The sequence below is a fragment of the Chiloscyllium plagiosum genome, chromosome 3 (assembly GCF_004010195.1).
Source record: "Chiloscyllium plagiosum isolate BGI_BamShark_2017 chromosome 3, ASM401019v2, whole genome shotgun sequence".
Classification (NCBI taxonomy): Eukaryota; Metazoa; Chordata; class Chondrichthyes; order Orectolobiformes; family Hemiscylliidae; genus Chiloscyllium; species Chiloscyllium plagiosum.
The window spans coordinates 19885542-19899613 of NC_057712.1; the positions used below are offsets into that span (position 1 = coordinate 19885542).

The 14072-nt window shown below is 41.3% G+C and overlaps 1 protein-coding gene across 8 annotated transcripts in view; it reads right to left on the reverse strand.

Moving 5' to 3' along the window:
* Positions 1 to 14072, reverse strand: part of LOC122541468 (kinase D-interacting substrate of 220 kDa-like) — a 150187-nt gene that overhangs the window by 125104 nt on the left and 11011 nt on the right. For all 8 annotated transcript variants that reach the window (XM_043678271.1, XM_043678313.1, XM_043678306.1 and 5 more), the window contains exons 2-4: positions 3280 to 3427; positions 2118 to 2216; positions 1786 to 1884 (exon numbers count right to left, since the gene is read on the reverse strand). In XM_043678271.1, coding sequence (XP_043534206.1) covers positions 1786 to 1884; positions 2118 to 2216; positions 3280 to 3387 — 306 coding nt within the window. In that variant the 5' untranslated portion in view covers positions 3388 to 3427. The remainder of the gene's footprint in view (positions 1 to 1785; positions 1885 to 2117; positions 2217 to 3279; positions 3428 to 14072) is intronic.

Sequence of the window (14072 nt, forward strand, 5' to 3'; positions counted from 1 at the left end):
ATGTTGCAGATTATGACAGGTACTCAGACAGACACATGATCAGGCAGAGAATAAAAGGGACAGGGACATGTGCAGGCAGATCGGATTAGCTTGGAATGGCATCATGGTTGGCATAGACATGGTAAACCGAAGGCCTGTTCCTGTGCTGTAATGTTCTAAAACACCAGTACAAACTGAAAACATGATCTGGCTTTGTATTTATATTAACAGAAAGTATTTATAGCTGTATTACAAGCGCTGTGTAAGCAATGTTCCTTTGGAACACGACATTTTTCTCCTTTTCCCTTTCTCACTCTCCCTAGTAACAGGCAGAAGTTGACTATTCAGTCCCTTGATCTTGCTCTGCAATGAAACCATAACTGATCCGACTGTGCATTTGAAGTTACATTCTGTTTCACTTCCTTGCTTAAGCAAAGAAGCAAATGACTGGAACAAATTAAAACACAAAATGCTAGAAAAATCAATTCTGAGAGCATCTGTGAAGAGAAAAACAGAGATAACATTTCAAGTCTAGTGATCCTTCTTCAGTATGACTGGATCAGCAACACTTATGGACACGTAAACACAGGTTCATATCAAACTCGAGAGGAAATTTAGCCTCAATGTACTAACCACTTCACACAGCCTTGATCGATACTGGAGTCCCATGCATGCTTTCACATTTTAAGTTTCTTAACATGCATGACATGAAAATAGTACGTGTTTTTTTTAAAAACTACTGTCATACCTAGGCACTTCCAATTACATGCAATTAATCTTAACCATATCAATTTTTTTCTTAAGAGACACCACTTTCTCTAACTAATATTCATAAATTAATTTTATACATCAATTTGAGAATACTTTCTGACCATAGGGCTACTCTTGTAAGACTGGTGGTAGTTTAACCTGAGGGTCACCATGCCTCAAGCGAAGGGAGAGGTTGAAAAGTCAAGTCCTTCATGGTAACCTGAACCAGTTAGGGAATTTGACCTATGCTGTTGGCATTGCTCTGCATTGCAAAATCAGGCAGAAGAAAGTGAGGAATGCAGATGCTGGAGAGATCAGAGTCAAAGAGTGTGGTGTTGGAAAAGTACAGCCAGTCAGGCAGCATCCAATGAGGAGGAGAGTTGATGTTTCGAGCATAGCTCTTCATCAGGAAGGAGGGGTGGTCCAAGGGGGCTGAGAAATAAATGGGAGCGGGGTGTAGGGCTGGAGGGAGGGGTAGCTGGGAATACGATAGGTAGATCAAAGTGGGGGTGAAGGCGATAGGTCGGAGAGAAGGGTAGAGCAGATAGGTGGGAAGGAAGATGGACAAGTGGGACAGTTCAACAGGATGCTGCTGAGTTGGAATCTGGGATAAGGTAGAAGAAGGGGAGGTGAGGAAACTGGTGAAATCCACATTGATCCCAGTGGTTGGAGGGTCCCAAGGCAGAATAAAACTTTCTTCCTCCAGGCATCAGGTGGCTAGAGCTTGGCGGTGGAGGGGTTCCAGTACTTGCATGTCCTTGGCAGAGTGGGAGGGGAAGTTAAGGTGTTCAGTCACAGGGCGGGGCGGGGTGGGGTGTGCGTGTGCGTGTGTGTACCCACGTCCCAGAGATGTTCGCTGAAACATTCCGCAAATTGACATCCTGTCTCCCCAATGTAGAGGAGACCACAAACCAGTCATCCAGCCAACTGACAGCCTATTCTAATTACAATAAAAAAACACATCCATTTCATTCAATTGGCCTAGAATAGCACGTGCACAAACAATTCTGTAGACTCTTCCTCACAAAAGGATAACATGTTTTACTTTAAACCTACCATATCTCTGTGTTCCAGGTTGGCACTGAAGTTAATGAGTTCACTCACAATTTCCAAGTATCCTTCCTTTGCAGCTGAAATCAGAGCGGTCCAGTTATCCTGTCATAAAAAATCTCAAGTAAGAGTTTTTGGAGTGTGATTAAAATTAACACAAAATTCTGTAGGTGAAAGTTAGGACTGCAGATGCTGGAGATCAGAGTTGAGTGTGTGGTGCTGGAAAAGTACAGCAGGTCAGGCAGCATCCAAGGAGTAGGAAAATCGACGTTTCAGGCAAAAGCCCTTCATCAGGAACTTCTGTAGTCAGTTATTAGAATTACAGTAGAAGTACTTACAGCATCTTCCAGGTTGCAGTTAGCTCCTCTTTTGAGTAATTCTTGCACTATCTCCAAGTTCCCTTGCTCTGCTGCCAGCATTAATGGAGTCTGCCCACTCTGCAACGCAATGTTATTAGTCAGTTTCACAATGATCCAAATGTTCAACTTACTAAGAAAATCAAAATGGTGATAAACATCTTCAATATGTAAGTCTCTTTTTCCCATTTCTAAACACACACCCACCATGTATCCTTCGGTCATTTTAAATGTTTTCAATCTTGCAGCAAAAACAAATAAGACTGATCAACCAACACGTCTCTCCAACTGAAGATATTAAGAGAAGATCAGCTGTCTCAGGGGAAACTTTTAGCATGCTTGAACATGTTCTTTATTAAGAATCATTAATGTAGTTCTGTATTTGAAAGTGCAAAGTATTTTACAGTTTGAAGATAATACGTCATTTAAATATTCCCAACACTACACTAATTTTTGGGAGAAAATTAGTGGGCATTAAAATTATACGTAATTGCCAAGGCTGTAAAGTTTGCTGCATTTGTTTACTTTAAGAGTGGTCAGTCAACAATGTGGGTGTGACAGACATCAGGCTCCAGTCTGACAACAACCTATAATTGTGGTCACACCCACACGACTGAATAAACAAATACACAAAGCTTTGCATTACTCAGGAAACTAGAGAAAGGCACCAGTTCCCAAGGTAAATGCTTACACAAGATTAAAAGAAAATAGTGGAGTACCTGGGCTGTCTGTTTATATTTATCTCAAGAGAAGCTGAAACTACACACAATGCTGATGTTTCAAAACGAGAGGGGGAAAAAAAGAAGTATAAAAACCAAATCTCTGAAAGATTTGTCATTTGCAACTTTCATACATTTTCTACCATGCAGTTACAGAACAGCCAAGAGGGACCCTATTGAGACAATAAAATTTGCAATCTCTTGGCTAGCCTTTATTAGGAACTCTTTGGGAGGCAGGAGAATTAAACATTTCTAAACAGTCGATTTTTAAAAAATCGAATCGCATAATTATCTTCTAGTAATTATTATATTCTGAACATATTTAATGATTAACTAAGTGCAATTAGTTAAGACTTGCATTATAAAAAATGACTATGTCATCAAATATAAAATGGTGAAATATTTTAATGTAAATAACTTCATACCTCATTCCTTTCATCCACATCTTTGCACTTCTCCAGCAATGCCTTGAAAGCAGTAATATTCTCCTCTTCAACATAGGTTAACAAACTATGTGATGTGACAGCAGTCATTATGTTGCAATCACACTACAAATGTAGTCTTCAAGTATACCTGCAATATTAAAACACAAACTGGCATCACTTTTAAAAATCAATGGACAGAAACGCTCAGGGACATTAAGCCATAATAGCAAGGCTTCCTAAAATGGAACACAGAAAAGCAGAACTTGCTGGAGAAACTGTGGAGAGAAAACAGAGTTGAAGTTGAGTCCAGAAACCCCTCTTTGGAAATGATAGCAGTTAGGAAAAGGTGGCAATCCTCTGAGACTTTTCCAGAATTTAAAGACTGCTGAAAAAAGCATCCAAGTGCATCGAATGTCCCTGTAGCTGCTTCCTTTAATATCGAAAGATGAATTCAATCAGGTCCAGGGATTCTGCAGTTTCTCTAGCACTTTTTCCTCTAGTGATAGTTACTGTATTTTTTTTATTGTCTTTTTGCCTTTTGAATTTTATAGCTTTTAATGATGGCACAAATACGTGGTTTGAAGCTCACGTCCGTGCCAAATGCTCCAGCATTAAACAGAACAGGACTGGAGTCATTAAAGAATGAATCTAGTCCTAATGAAGGGCGACATGAAATGCTTTCCCTCCATAGATACTATCAGGCCTGCAGAGTTTCTCCAGCAATTCTTATTTTTGTTTCAGATTTCAAACATCTGCAGTTGTTGGTTTTTATTACAATGAAAGAATTGAGTTTGCTCAAAACAATGACTTCACTCTTCCCAGTACAGAGGAACCTCGGTTATCCGAATACCAATTATCCTAAAATCGGATTATCTAAAGGAGACCTCAAGGTCCCGATAGAAACATTATAAAGATGTGTTTCCATTAGTGATCGCATCTTTTGTTTACGGTGATTAAACAGGCACCATCTCCAAATGACTAACTGCCCCCCCCTCTCTCCCCACTCTTACCCTGGAGTTTGACACAGGGGTGACCCTAAACCCCCCTTTCCCAGATAATCTCTCCAACATTGTCCTGCACAGGGCAAAAGTGGAACCTGTCAAAACGTTGCAGCAAAATGTTGTGTGTGGGGCTGTGGCTGTGTGCGTGTGTGCTGTGGCTGTGTGCGTGTGTGCTATTTGTAGACTTACCCCACAAAGGCAGCTGCAGCAGTCTTGCTGTTGGTGTCCAGTCCACCTGTCCCGGAGGGGGGGGCAGGTGTGTACGGGATTTGGGGGCAGGGCGGGCGGCATTGAGGGCAGGGTGCGGGGGGAGGTGTTGCACGGGGTTGGGGGCGGGGGCGGGGGCGGTGTTGCACGGGATTGGGGGTGGTGTCTCGTGTGCTGCTGCAGTCTCCTGAATGGGGAGCAGACTTTAAAAACTCCGAGCCCTAAAGGAAAGGCATTTAAATTGATTAACCGAATAATCAATTATCCGAATGAAATAGTGCCCGCCCATCACGTTCGGATAATCAAGGTTCCTCTGTATTTAATTGCAGGAAATGCTGTCTCATCTAGTACTAAATGCCTGGCAAACAATCTAATAATTCAGCAACAGTGGCAGAGTGTAGAGAGGTGTGTTAGGATAGAGCTGGGTTTCAGTACAGAAGTAAAAACTGACATTGTGTTTTCAGGTTCTGTCACTCTCTATATGGAAGCACACAGATAACATTGGGGCCAAAGATAGATCATTGACAGAACAACAGAGGCAACTATAATAGAAAAGCCATTCTACATGACAAAGGACAACTAAAGACCAAGAAAGAAACTAGTCGCTGCAGTCTCACACTGTTGCAATGACAATGTGGAGGAGGTTAGGCATTAGGGTAGCATACTCTGGATCAGTGGTGCTGGAAGAGCACAGCAATTCAGGCAGCATCCGAAGACAGGCAAAATCGACGTTTCGGGCAAAAGCCCTTCATCAGGAATAAAGGCAGAGAGCCTGAAGCGTGGAGAGATAAACTAGAGGAGGGTGGGGGTGGGGAGAGAGTGGCATAGGGTAGCATAGTCAAACATATCAAAGGTCGCAGACAAGTTGAGGAGGTTTTGTTCACCCTTGTCAGTTTCTTATGTGACAATTTGTAACAGCCCTTTCAGAATAGCTCCAGGGTAAAAAAATGTGTTTGGAGGGGTTCAGTAAGGGAATTCCCAAAGATGGAGAATAGATTCAAGAGGTAACATCTTCATGGCCATCGGCTAAAAAAGTTGGAGACAAAACTGCAAATCATGAGCACAGAGAGAAAGGTTTTGTTTTGGAGGAGAAGGTGGTGGCTTAAGATTTGCACAGAATAGCACAGAACATAATGTTACTTCTTACTATTTAAAGGCCAAGCCTGGATATTGCCCAAATCTTGCTGCATTTGGATATGGATTGCTTCAGTGTCTGAGAAGTCCCAAATTCTAGTGAACATTGATGAAGCAGCTGGAGATGATTGAGACTAGGACACTATGTGAGGAACTGTGGGGTTCTTATTGTACAGTGCTAGTGTCACTAGGTTTGGACCAGGAGGCCTGGATTCAAGTCCCACCTGCTCCAAAGGGTTGAATCTCTGAACAGGTCGACTAGAATATATCTACACGGAGGAACTCCTGCAGAGGATGTCCTGGATTGGAGATGACTGACCTCCAACAACAATAACCATCTTCCTTCATGACAGATATGACTCCAACCAGTGGAAAGAGTCTGCCTGAGTACCTCAAACATTAAGTGCACAGCTATAAAATCTTTATCAATAGTTTGTAACATTTTCCAATGAAAAATGTTAAGCTATTGTTTCCCACTTTGTCTCTCTCCCTTTTTGGATAAAGCAGTTACATTTGAGATTTGCAGCAAATCTAGGGACTTTTAAAAAATTAAACCCAATGCATTAACTATCACACTTGCCATTTTTCAATAAGATTGCAGGATGCCCTTCCCCTGGCACTTGTACTTTGCTTGAATGCCTCTGCCCTTCTATTTTCTGATGTACTATTTCTGAGATGCTACTTGTATTCTCTGTAGTGAAGACTGGTACAAATTCCCTGTTGAATTCATCTGCTACTACTATCTCCTTCCATTATTAATTTACCAGAGTCATTTTCTACAGGGCCAAAACTCACTTAGTTAACTCTTTCTAAATATTGAAATAAACGTTCACTGTCTATTTTTTATAATTCTAGTTAGCTTTCTTTCAAAAATTCTTAAATTTTTCCCCAACCTTTTTATCTTTGTCATTCTTTGCAGTTCTTCATAATATGTCCAATCTTCAAACCTTTCACTCATGTTTGCACAACTCTGATTTTAAGTTTGCTATTATATTTAACTTTTTTTTTTAAGTTAACCACAAATGATAAGACCTTCCTTTGGAATTTTTTTCTTTTGGAATTGCATTTTCTGTGCATTCTGAAATATTCCCTTAAATATCTGCACCAATATCTATTGTCTATCCTTTAGCCTTGTTTGCCAGTGCACTTTAGCCAGCTGTTTCCATGCCCTCATAACTGCCTGAGTTGAAAATACAAATCTTGAATCCATTCTTCGCTCTCCAATAGAATGTAATATTCCATCATATTATGAGCTTTCCAGCAATTTCTGTTTTCATTTGTTTCAGATCTCCAACATTTGCAGTTCTTTGCTTGTTATTATGATTAATGTGCCCTAGGAGGCAGCAATCAATTATATTTCATTGCACAACACCAGGTCCAAAATTGCCTGCTCTCCAGTTGGTTCGAGGATGTACTGTTCTAAGGGACTATCCCAAAAATGAATTTGTCATCTCAACTATCTGTCCCCATCTAATTTCCCAGTCCATATGGGGATTCAAGCCCAACCCCCCGCCCCCCAACAACTGTTGCTACCCCTTCCTGAGAAGTTCCCAGTATTTCTTCCTTTATTTCTATCCTGTGTTGTTACTGTTAGGGAGCATGCATATCAACACTCATGAGTAATTTTCTGTCTTTGTTTCTCATCTATACTCAAACCACTTTAAAATTCTGACAGACATACACTTAACACAGGGGACAAGAACAACATTTGAAGGGAAATAGGATTGAGGAAGCAGACAGTGGGTCTTGTGGTCAATGAGCTCAGAGATGACAAATGAGAGATTCGAGCAAAAGTGGAATATGCAAATTCAGCAATAAAGATGGAGAGATTGGAGAGATTTCTTGGGCTATAGGGGAGGAAAGGACAGTCAACTGACTGAATGGTCCCAATTATCTCATTCTTCATGTGCATTTGTTATAGGAAGTGAGCAGGGAAGACACAAGGATCCTAAATAAGAAGTTAGCCAAGCTTAAGTATAATTATATCATATACAGGTTTGTGTCAACAAAAATAGAAATCGTTGGAGAAACTCAGCAGAATTGGCAGCATCGATGGAGAGAAAGCAGAGTTGATGTTGAGACCAGTGACCCTTCTTCAGAATGGATAGTAGCTTTGAAAAGGGATGGTAAACCAGGGAAAAATAAAAGGTGACAAAGGGGACAATACATAGGTGAAAAATGGGTTGGCAATGCTGAAAGCAGCCTATGTCATGGCAAGGTCTGGGGTGTAGGGGTGAGTAAAAGGACACGGAAGGTAATGTTTAGGCTCTAAAATCTTTGAACTTTAAATCAAGTCCTAAGGCTGCAGGTCCCCCAAGCAGAAAACAAGATGCTGTTCTTTCAACTTGTGCTAAGCCTCGTTGGAGCACTGAGACAATTTTGTATGTTCTTTGCGGTTATTAAAACATGTTTGTCAGTTTGTACAAATTATTGACTTATCCTACCACCTTCTGGTAGAAAACAGCATGACATGGATGCATGCAACAAATCAGCTGCAGCAAGAATCTTAAGATGGGTGCCCATTTTCTGGTTAAACCACTATCATTCATCTCTTCCGATGAGAGAGAGCAGCCCTATAGTTCTCTGAGAATATGGTGACTTTACCTTATTCCCTCAGATGTTATAAAAGTTAGCTTGACGTCTGGATACAGGAATAGACTCCATTATAGGGAGTGAGCGCCAAGAGAAAGAAAAGCCAAGAAAAACCTTGACTAGAAATGAATACTTAGAATCCCTACAGTGTGGAAATAGGCCATTTGAGCCAACAAATTCACACCCACCAAAGAGTAACCCACCTAGACCCATTCCCCCATTACTCTACGTTTACACCTGACTAATGCTCCTATCCGACATATCCCTGAGCACTATGAGCAATTTAGCATGGCCAATCCACCTAACCTACAAATCTTTGAACTGTGGGAGGTAACCCAAGCTGACACAGGGAGAATGTGCAAATTCTGCACAGTCACCTGAGGCTGGGATCGAACATGGGTCCCTGGCGCTGTGAGATAGCAGTGCTAACTACTGAACCACCATGCCTTCCCAGTTTAGAATGAGTGAAAAAAACCCAGAAATAGACTATGTACATACTGAATATGTAAATAAAAAGTCAACAGCAGGCCAGCCTAAAGATTGAGACCTGCAACAGGAAAAATGGAGAAGCAAATGTAGTTGCTTTTGGAATTGGCTCAGGTTCAGTCACATTTTTGTTTTTCTGCTGCCAAGGTAACTCAAAATCTTAGCAATATTGCAGAAATATTAGATATGATTTAAAACTGACAACACTTCCAAATTAGTACTGTATCCGACTTGCTTAATACAAGTTTGAATTAGATTTTCTCAAAGGCTTCCACAAAATCAAAATCTGTTCATGTGTAAAAATAGGCCTAGGAATATTAACACAATTTGCCAAAATTGACAGTACAGTCATTGATTTTGAAAGTCTAATGTGAACTTCTTTTTCTCTTGAGTCAGAAAGGTGTTTATATAGGATGGTTGTAGCGAATGTAAAGAGGTCAGCCAAGTGTACCTCATAGAATAGGAGTTCCCTGTTTGGTCCAGATAACAGTCCCAGAGAGTACCCTAGCTGACAAGATTAAAACAGGATCAGACATCCTGTCACTCGGAGAGCTGGCTTTGAGGGAGCTGGAGCAGTGCAAATGATTTTCCATGTTTAAATAAAAAGGTGATTTGGTGATGCAATATCGATCTCTATGGAGTTGTCAATGGCCTGTTGTGATTCTGGAATAAAGTCACAAAGCAAACCAATGTTCAACCACATCTCAAAATTTCTTCCGAATTAAATAATACAAATACTACATGGAAACAAGTGCGTGTTCTCTGGACTAGTATTCATTATACAGAGTTTTCTCAAACAGTCAATTGTATGAATTAATTTTCACACTTCTTTTTTCTACATAATCAAAGAGACTAATTTTATAAATCAATTAAAATCATTTTTTGATTCACATTGTTTCCAGTGATTTCAATAGTAGTGCATCTAACTAGAGGGCTCAAACTCTAAGAATATACAAATAAGTGAAAGAGAAATTCTTCATAAAATGAATACTCAGACATGGCAAGCTTTACCATGAGTTATCAAGTCAAGGACAAGTATCATTTAAAAAGGAAACCAATCAAGTATGTTTCAAAAATAAAGTCAAATAAGGGCAAAGTGTAGAAAAATACTATTAGAGCAGCTGTGCCTGGTCAAAGAACAAGGCTTTCTTTACTGCTGTAATTTTATTGATTTGGTCCTTCTTCAGGACCATTCAACTCCGCAACTGTGTATTATGAGCGAAACCAATCTATTCCAGCAATAAAAGATTATTGACAGTTATGGTAAACATGTTGATACATGGAGAAAGAAACAAATATAGAAAATCAGAACAGGAGTAGGTGAATTGGCCCTTCAAACATGTTTCACCGTTCAAGCGTACTTCAAAAACAAATATAAAAAGTCTTACATTGCATAAAGTAACCTAAATTTTTAAAAGTGTGACTGACTTAATTTTAAAAGTACCTTTATCTATAATGACTCAGTGCCATACCACATGCTAATTGAAAAGACAGAGTAGCTAATAATCAAAACAGGATTTCCAAAACTGTGGGTCACAAACCAACCTTTTGGAGGTGCAAACAATATTAAAAAGGTGATACACAAGAAATGAGGGGAAAAAAAGGGAACACTAGCAATAAAATCAAAGAAAGGGACAAAACAATTACAGGTTAGTCACAAACCTAACACATACAATACCTGCCATGGAGCTTCAATTGACTGATAACAGCTCAGTGCTTCTCTAAAAATAATTCTGTGCAGCTTGAATCCTGTCCTAAAAAAACTAAAGGAACAACTAGTGCTCTTCAAAAGGAGTTAAGTCTTAAATATTTTCCACACCCCATCAAGCTACAAATTTTTTCTGCTTTTCCTTATCTGGCTCTTACAGCTATCTCACCCACACCCCCAATCTAGGGTCATAGCAATTTAAGCACCAAAAATGGGAAGTAGTTGGGAAGCACAGAGGGCTTTCATCTCTTCAAAATAAAGTTAATGGCATCAATACACCAAAACTATATTCAGAATGTCTGAATAGCCACTATTGGAAATCATAGATATCAAGAAATTTAAGCAGGATTGGTGACACAGCAATACAATACTTCACTGAGTGCACTTCAGTCTTCACTTCAGGACTCAACAAATAAACTAATTTTTGGTTTGGAAATCAGCAAAACTTCTAATTTTGGGAAACAGAAGCTGAAGAATAGCTTATTGTTGACAGGAGGAGCTAATGTGTTATTCACTAGCTAGCCTATCCCTAATTGCCCAGAGCATAAGCCCATAAAGACATGAGTGGAAGTAAAGCCATTCAGCTCATTGAGTCCACTCCGCTATTTAATCATGGGCATTTCAACTCCCCAGAGGGCAGTAAAAGCAACTACATAGTTTGTGTCACATGTAAGCCAAGCCAGGTAAGGATGGGAGTTTCCTTCCCTAAAGGACATTACTGTACCAGATGGAATTTTTCAACAATCAACACTGTTTCATGGTCATCATTGGAGGTTTCAGAGGTTTTAACCAAATTCAAATTCCACCATCTGCCAATGCAGAATTTGAACCAGAGCCCCCAGAACATTATCTGGGTTTTGGTATTAATGGTCTAGCAATAACAGCGATAGGCTATTACCTAGTAATGATTAATAAAGAATTCTACTCAACTAATATTAAGTTAAAAATCACACAACACCAAGTTATAGTCCAACAGGTTTAATTGGAAGCACTAGCTTTCGAAGCGCTGCTCTTTCATCAAGTGGTTGTGAAGTACACAATTGTAAGACACAGAATTTATAGCAAACGTTTACAATGTGACGTAACTGAAATTATAACTGGAAACAAATGCGATCATTCTAACAGATGAGAGACTTAAACAATCCAGGTCTTTTTCAATATATAATTTCAGTTACATCACACTGCTATAAATTCTGTGCCTTGTGATCTTATACTCCACGACCACTGATGAAAAGAGCAGCGCTCCAAAAGCTAGCGCTTCCAATTAAACCAATTGGACTATAACCTGGTGTTGTGTGATTTTTAACTTTGTACACCCAAGTCCAACACCAGCATCTCCAAATCAAGTAATATTAAAATTTCAATATGGCCGCAGATTGGGGGAAATAAGCCCAGGGCTCGTCTGATCCTATCGGCTTTCTTTCACTTTTCTTTTTGCATTTCTCCTTTTCTTTTAAACCTAGAAAATGGTAAGTGAGGAGGGTGGGCTCCGGCAGCAGCAACACCAAGATGAACCAGACACGGCTCCACCTAGCCTGAGGTCTCCCAGCAAGTGAGGTACATGTCCTCGGCTGAGTACCCTGACCCATGTGCACAGGCTAGGCTGAGACTCCAGGTCCATCGCTAGGCATGGGCATGTGGAGGAGGAGAAAGGCAGTCACGGCCTGTGTGATGGTCTCATCCTGGCACAGAGGCTTTCTTCAACTTCAGTGTCCCAGTATTCCAACAGGCAGTCTTGTCCAGAAGCAGCAGTTTTCTTCAGACGAGGCTTCCAGTCTAGTATCCAGGAGCCTGACATGGATATTCCATTCTGGCTGTATCATCCAGGTATTCCATCATTCCTAAATCCGCTTTGCCCAAGCCCAGGAGCTGTTAACACAACTGTGTTGAACATTGTCTTAATTTCTTGTTAAAGTGATGGAAGGTGTCATTAACAGTGTTATCAAGCAGCACCTGCTCAGCAAAGCCAAGTTTGAGTTCCACCAGGGCCATTCAGTTCCTGACCTCATGACAGCCTTGGTTCTAACATGGACAAAAAAAATGATTGAGCTGAATCCCGGAGGGGAGGTGAGACCAAGGCTTCATTCAACCAGGTGGGGCATCAAGAAGCTCTAGCAAAATTGGAATGAATAGACATCAGGGAACAAACTCTCCAGTGGTTAGAGCATATCTGGCATATAGGAAAGTGGTTGTGGTTATTATATGTCAGTCATCTCAGCTCCAGGTCATCACTGCAGGAGATCTTGAGGGTAATGTCGTAGGACCAACAATCTTCAGCTGCTTCAAAATGTCCTTCCCTCCAACATAAACTTCAGAAGTTGGGATTGTGCAACATTCAGCATCATTCACAAATCCCCAGACATTGAAGCAGTCCATGTCCAAATGCAACAACATCTGGACAATATCCAGGCTCGGGCTGACAAGTGGTAAGTAACAATTCCGCCACCCAAATGCCAGGCTATGACCATCACCAATAAATGGCATTCTAACCAGCACCCCTTGACACTGAGTGTTACGATCACTCTATCCCCTAATATCAATATGCTGGGAGTTATCCTTAAATCAAAAACTCAATTGGACCCACCACATAAATACAGTGGCTACAGGAGAGGCTAGGAATACTGCGGCAAGTAACTCACTTCCTGACTCCTCAAAGCTTTTCACCATCTACAAGGCACAAGTCAAAAGTGTGATGGAATATTCACCAAATGCCTGGTGAGTACAGCTCCAACAACACTCAAGAGGCTTGACACCATTCAGGACAAAGCAGCATCTTTCGTTTTGGTACCACACCACAAATACCTACTCGCTCCACCAGTGGCATTCAATCCGCCGCCGCCGCCGCCACCACCAACAAGATGCAAATCAGAAATTCAAATATCCTTAGACAGAGTTTCTGCAGCCCCTCAATGCCTCGTCTTCACCATGGACATCCAATCCCTCTACACCTCCATCCGCCATGACTAGAGCCTCCAAGTTCTCAGTTTCTTCCTCTCCCGATGTCCCCAACAGTACCCTTCCACTGACACTCTTGTTCGTTTGGCTGAACTGGCCCTCACCCTTAACAATTTCTCCTTCGAATCCTCCCACTTCCTCCAGACTAAAGGGGTAGCCATGGGCACCGTATGGGCCCCAGCTATGCCTGTGTCTTTGTCTCCTATGTGGAACAGTCCATCTTCCGGAGTTACACTGGCACCACTCCCCATCTCTCCTTCCGCTACATTGACGACTGCATCGGCGCCACCTCGTGCTCCCACGAGGAAGTCAAACAGTTCATCAACTTCACCAACTTATTCCACCCCGACCTTAAATTCGCCTGGACCATCTCTGACACCTCCCTCCCCTTTCCTGGACCTCTCCATCTCTATTAATGACGACCAACATGACATTGACTTTGTTTTACAAACCCACCGACTCCCACAGCTACCTGGATTACACCTCTTTCCGCCCTACCTCCTGCAAAAATGCCATCCCGTAATCCCAATTCCTCCGCCGTATCTGCTCCCAGGTGGACCAGTTCCACCACAGAACACACCAGATGGCCTCCTTCTTTAGAGACCACAATTTCCCTTCAAATGTGGTTGAAGATGCCCTCCAAGGCACCTCATCCACATCCCGCACCTCTGCCCTCAAACCCCACCTCTCCAACTGTAACAAGGACAGAA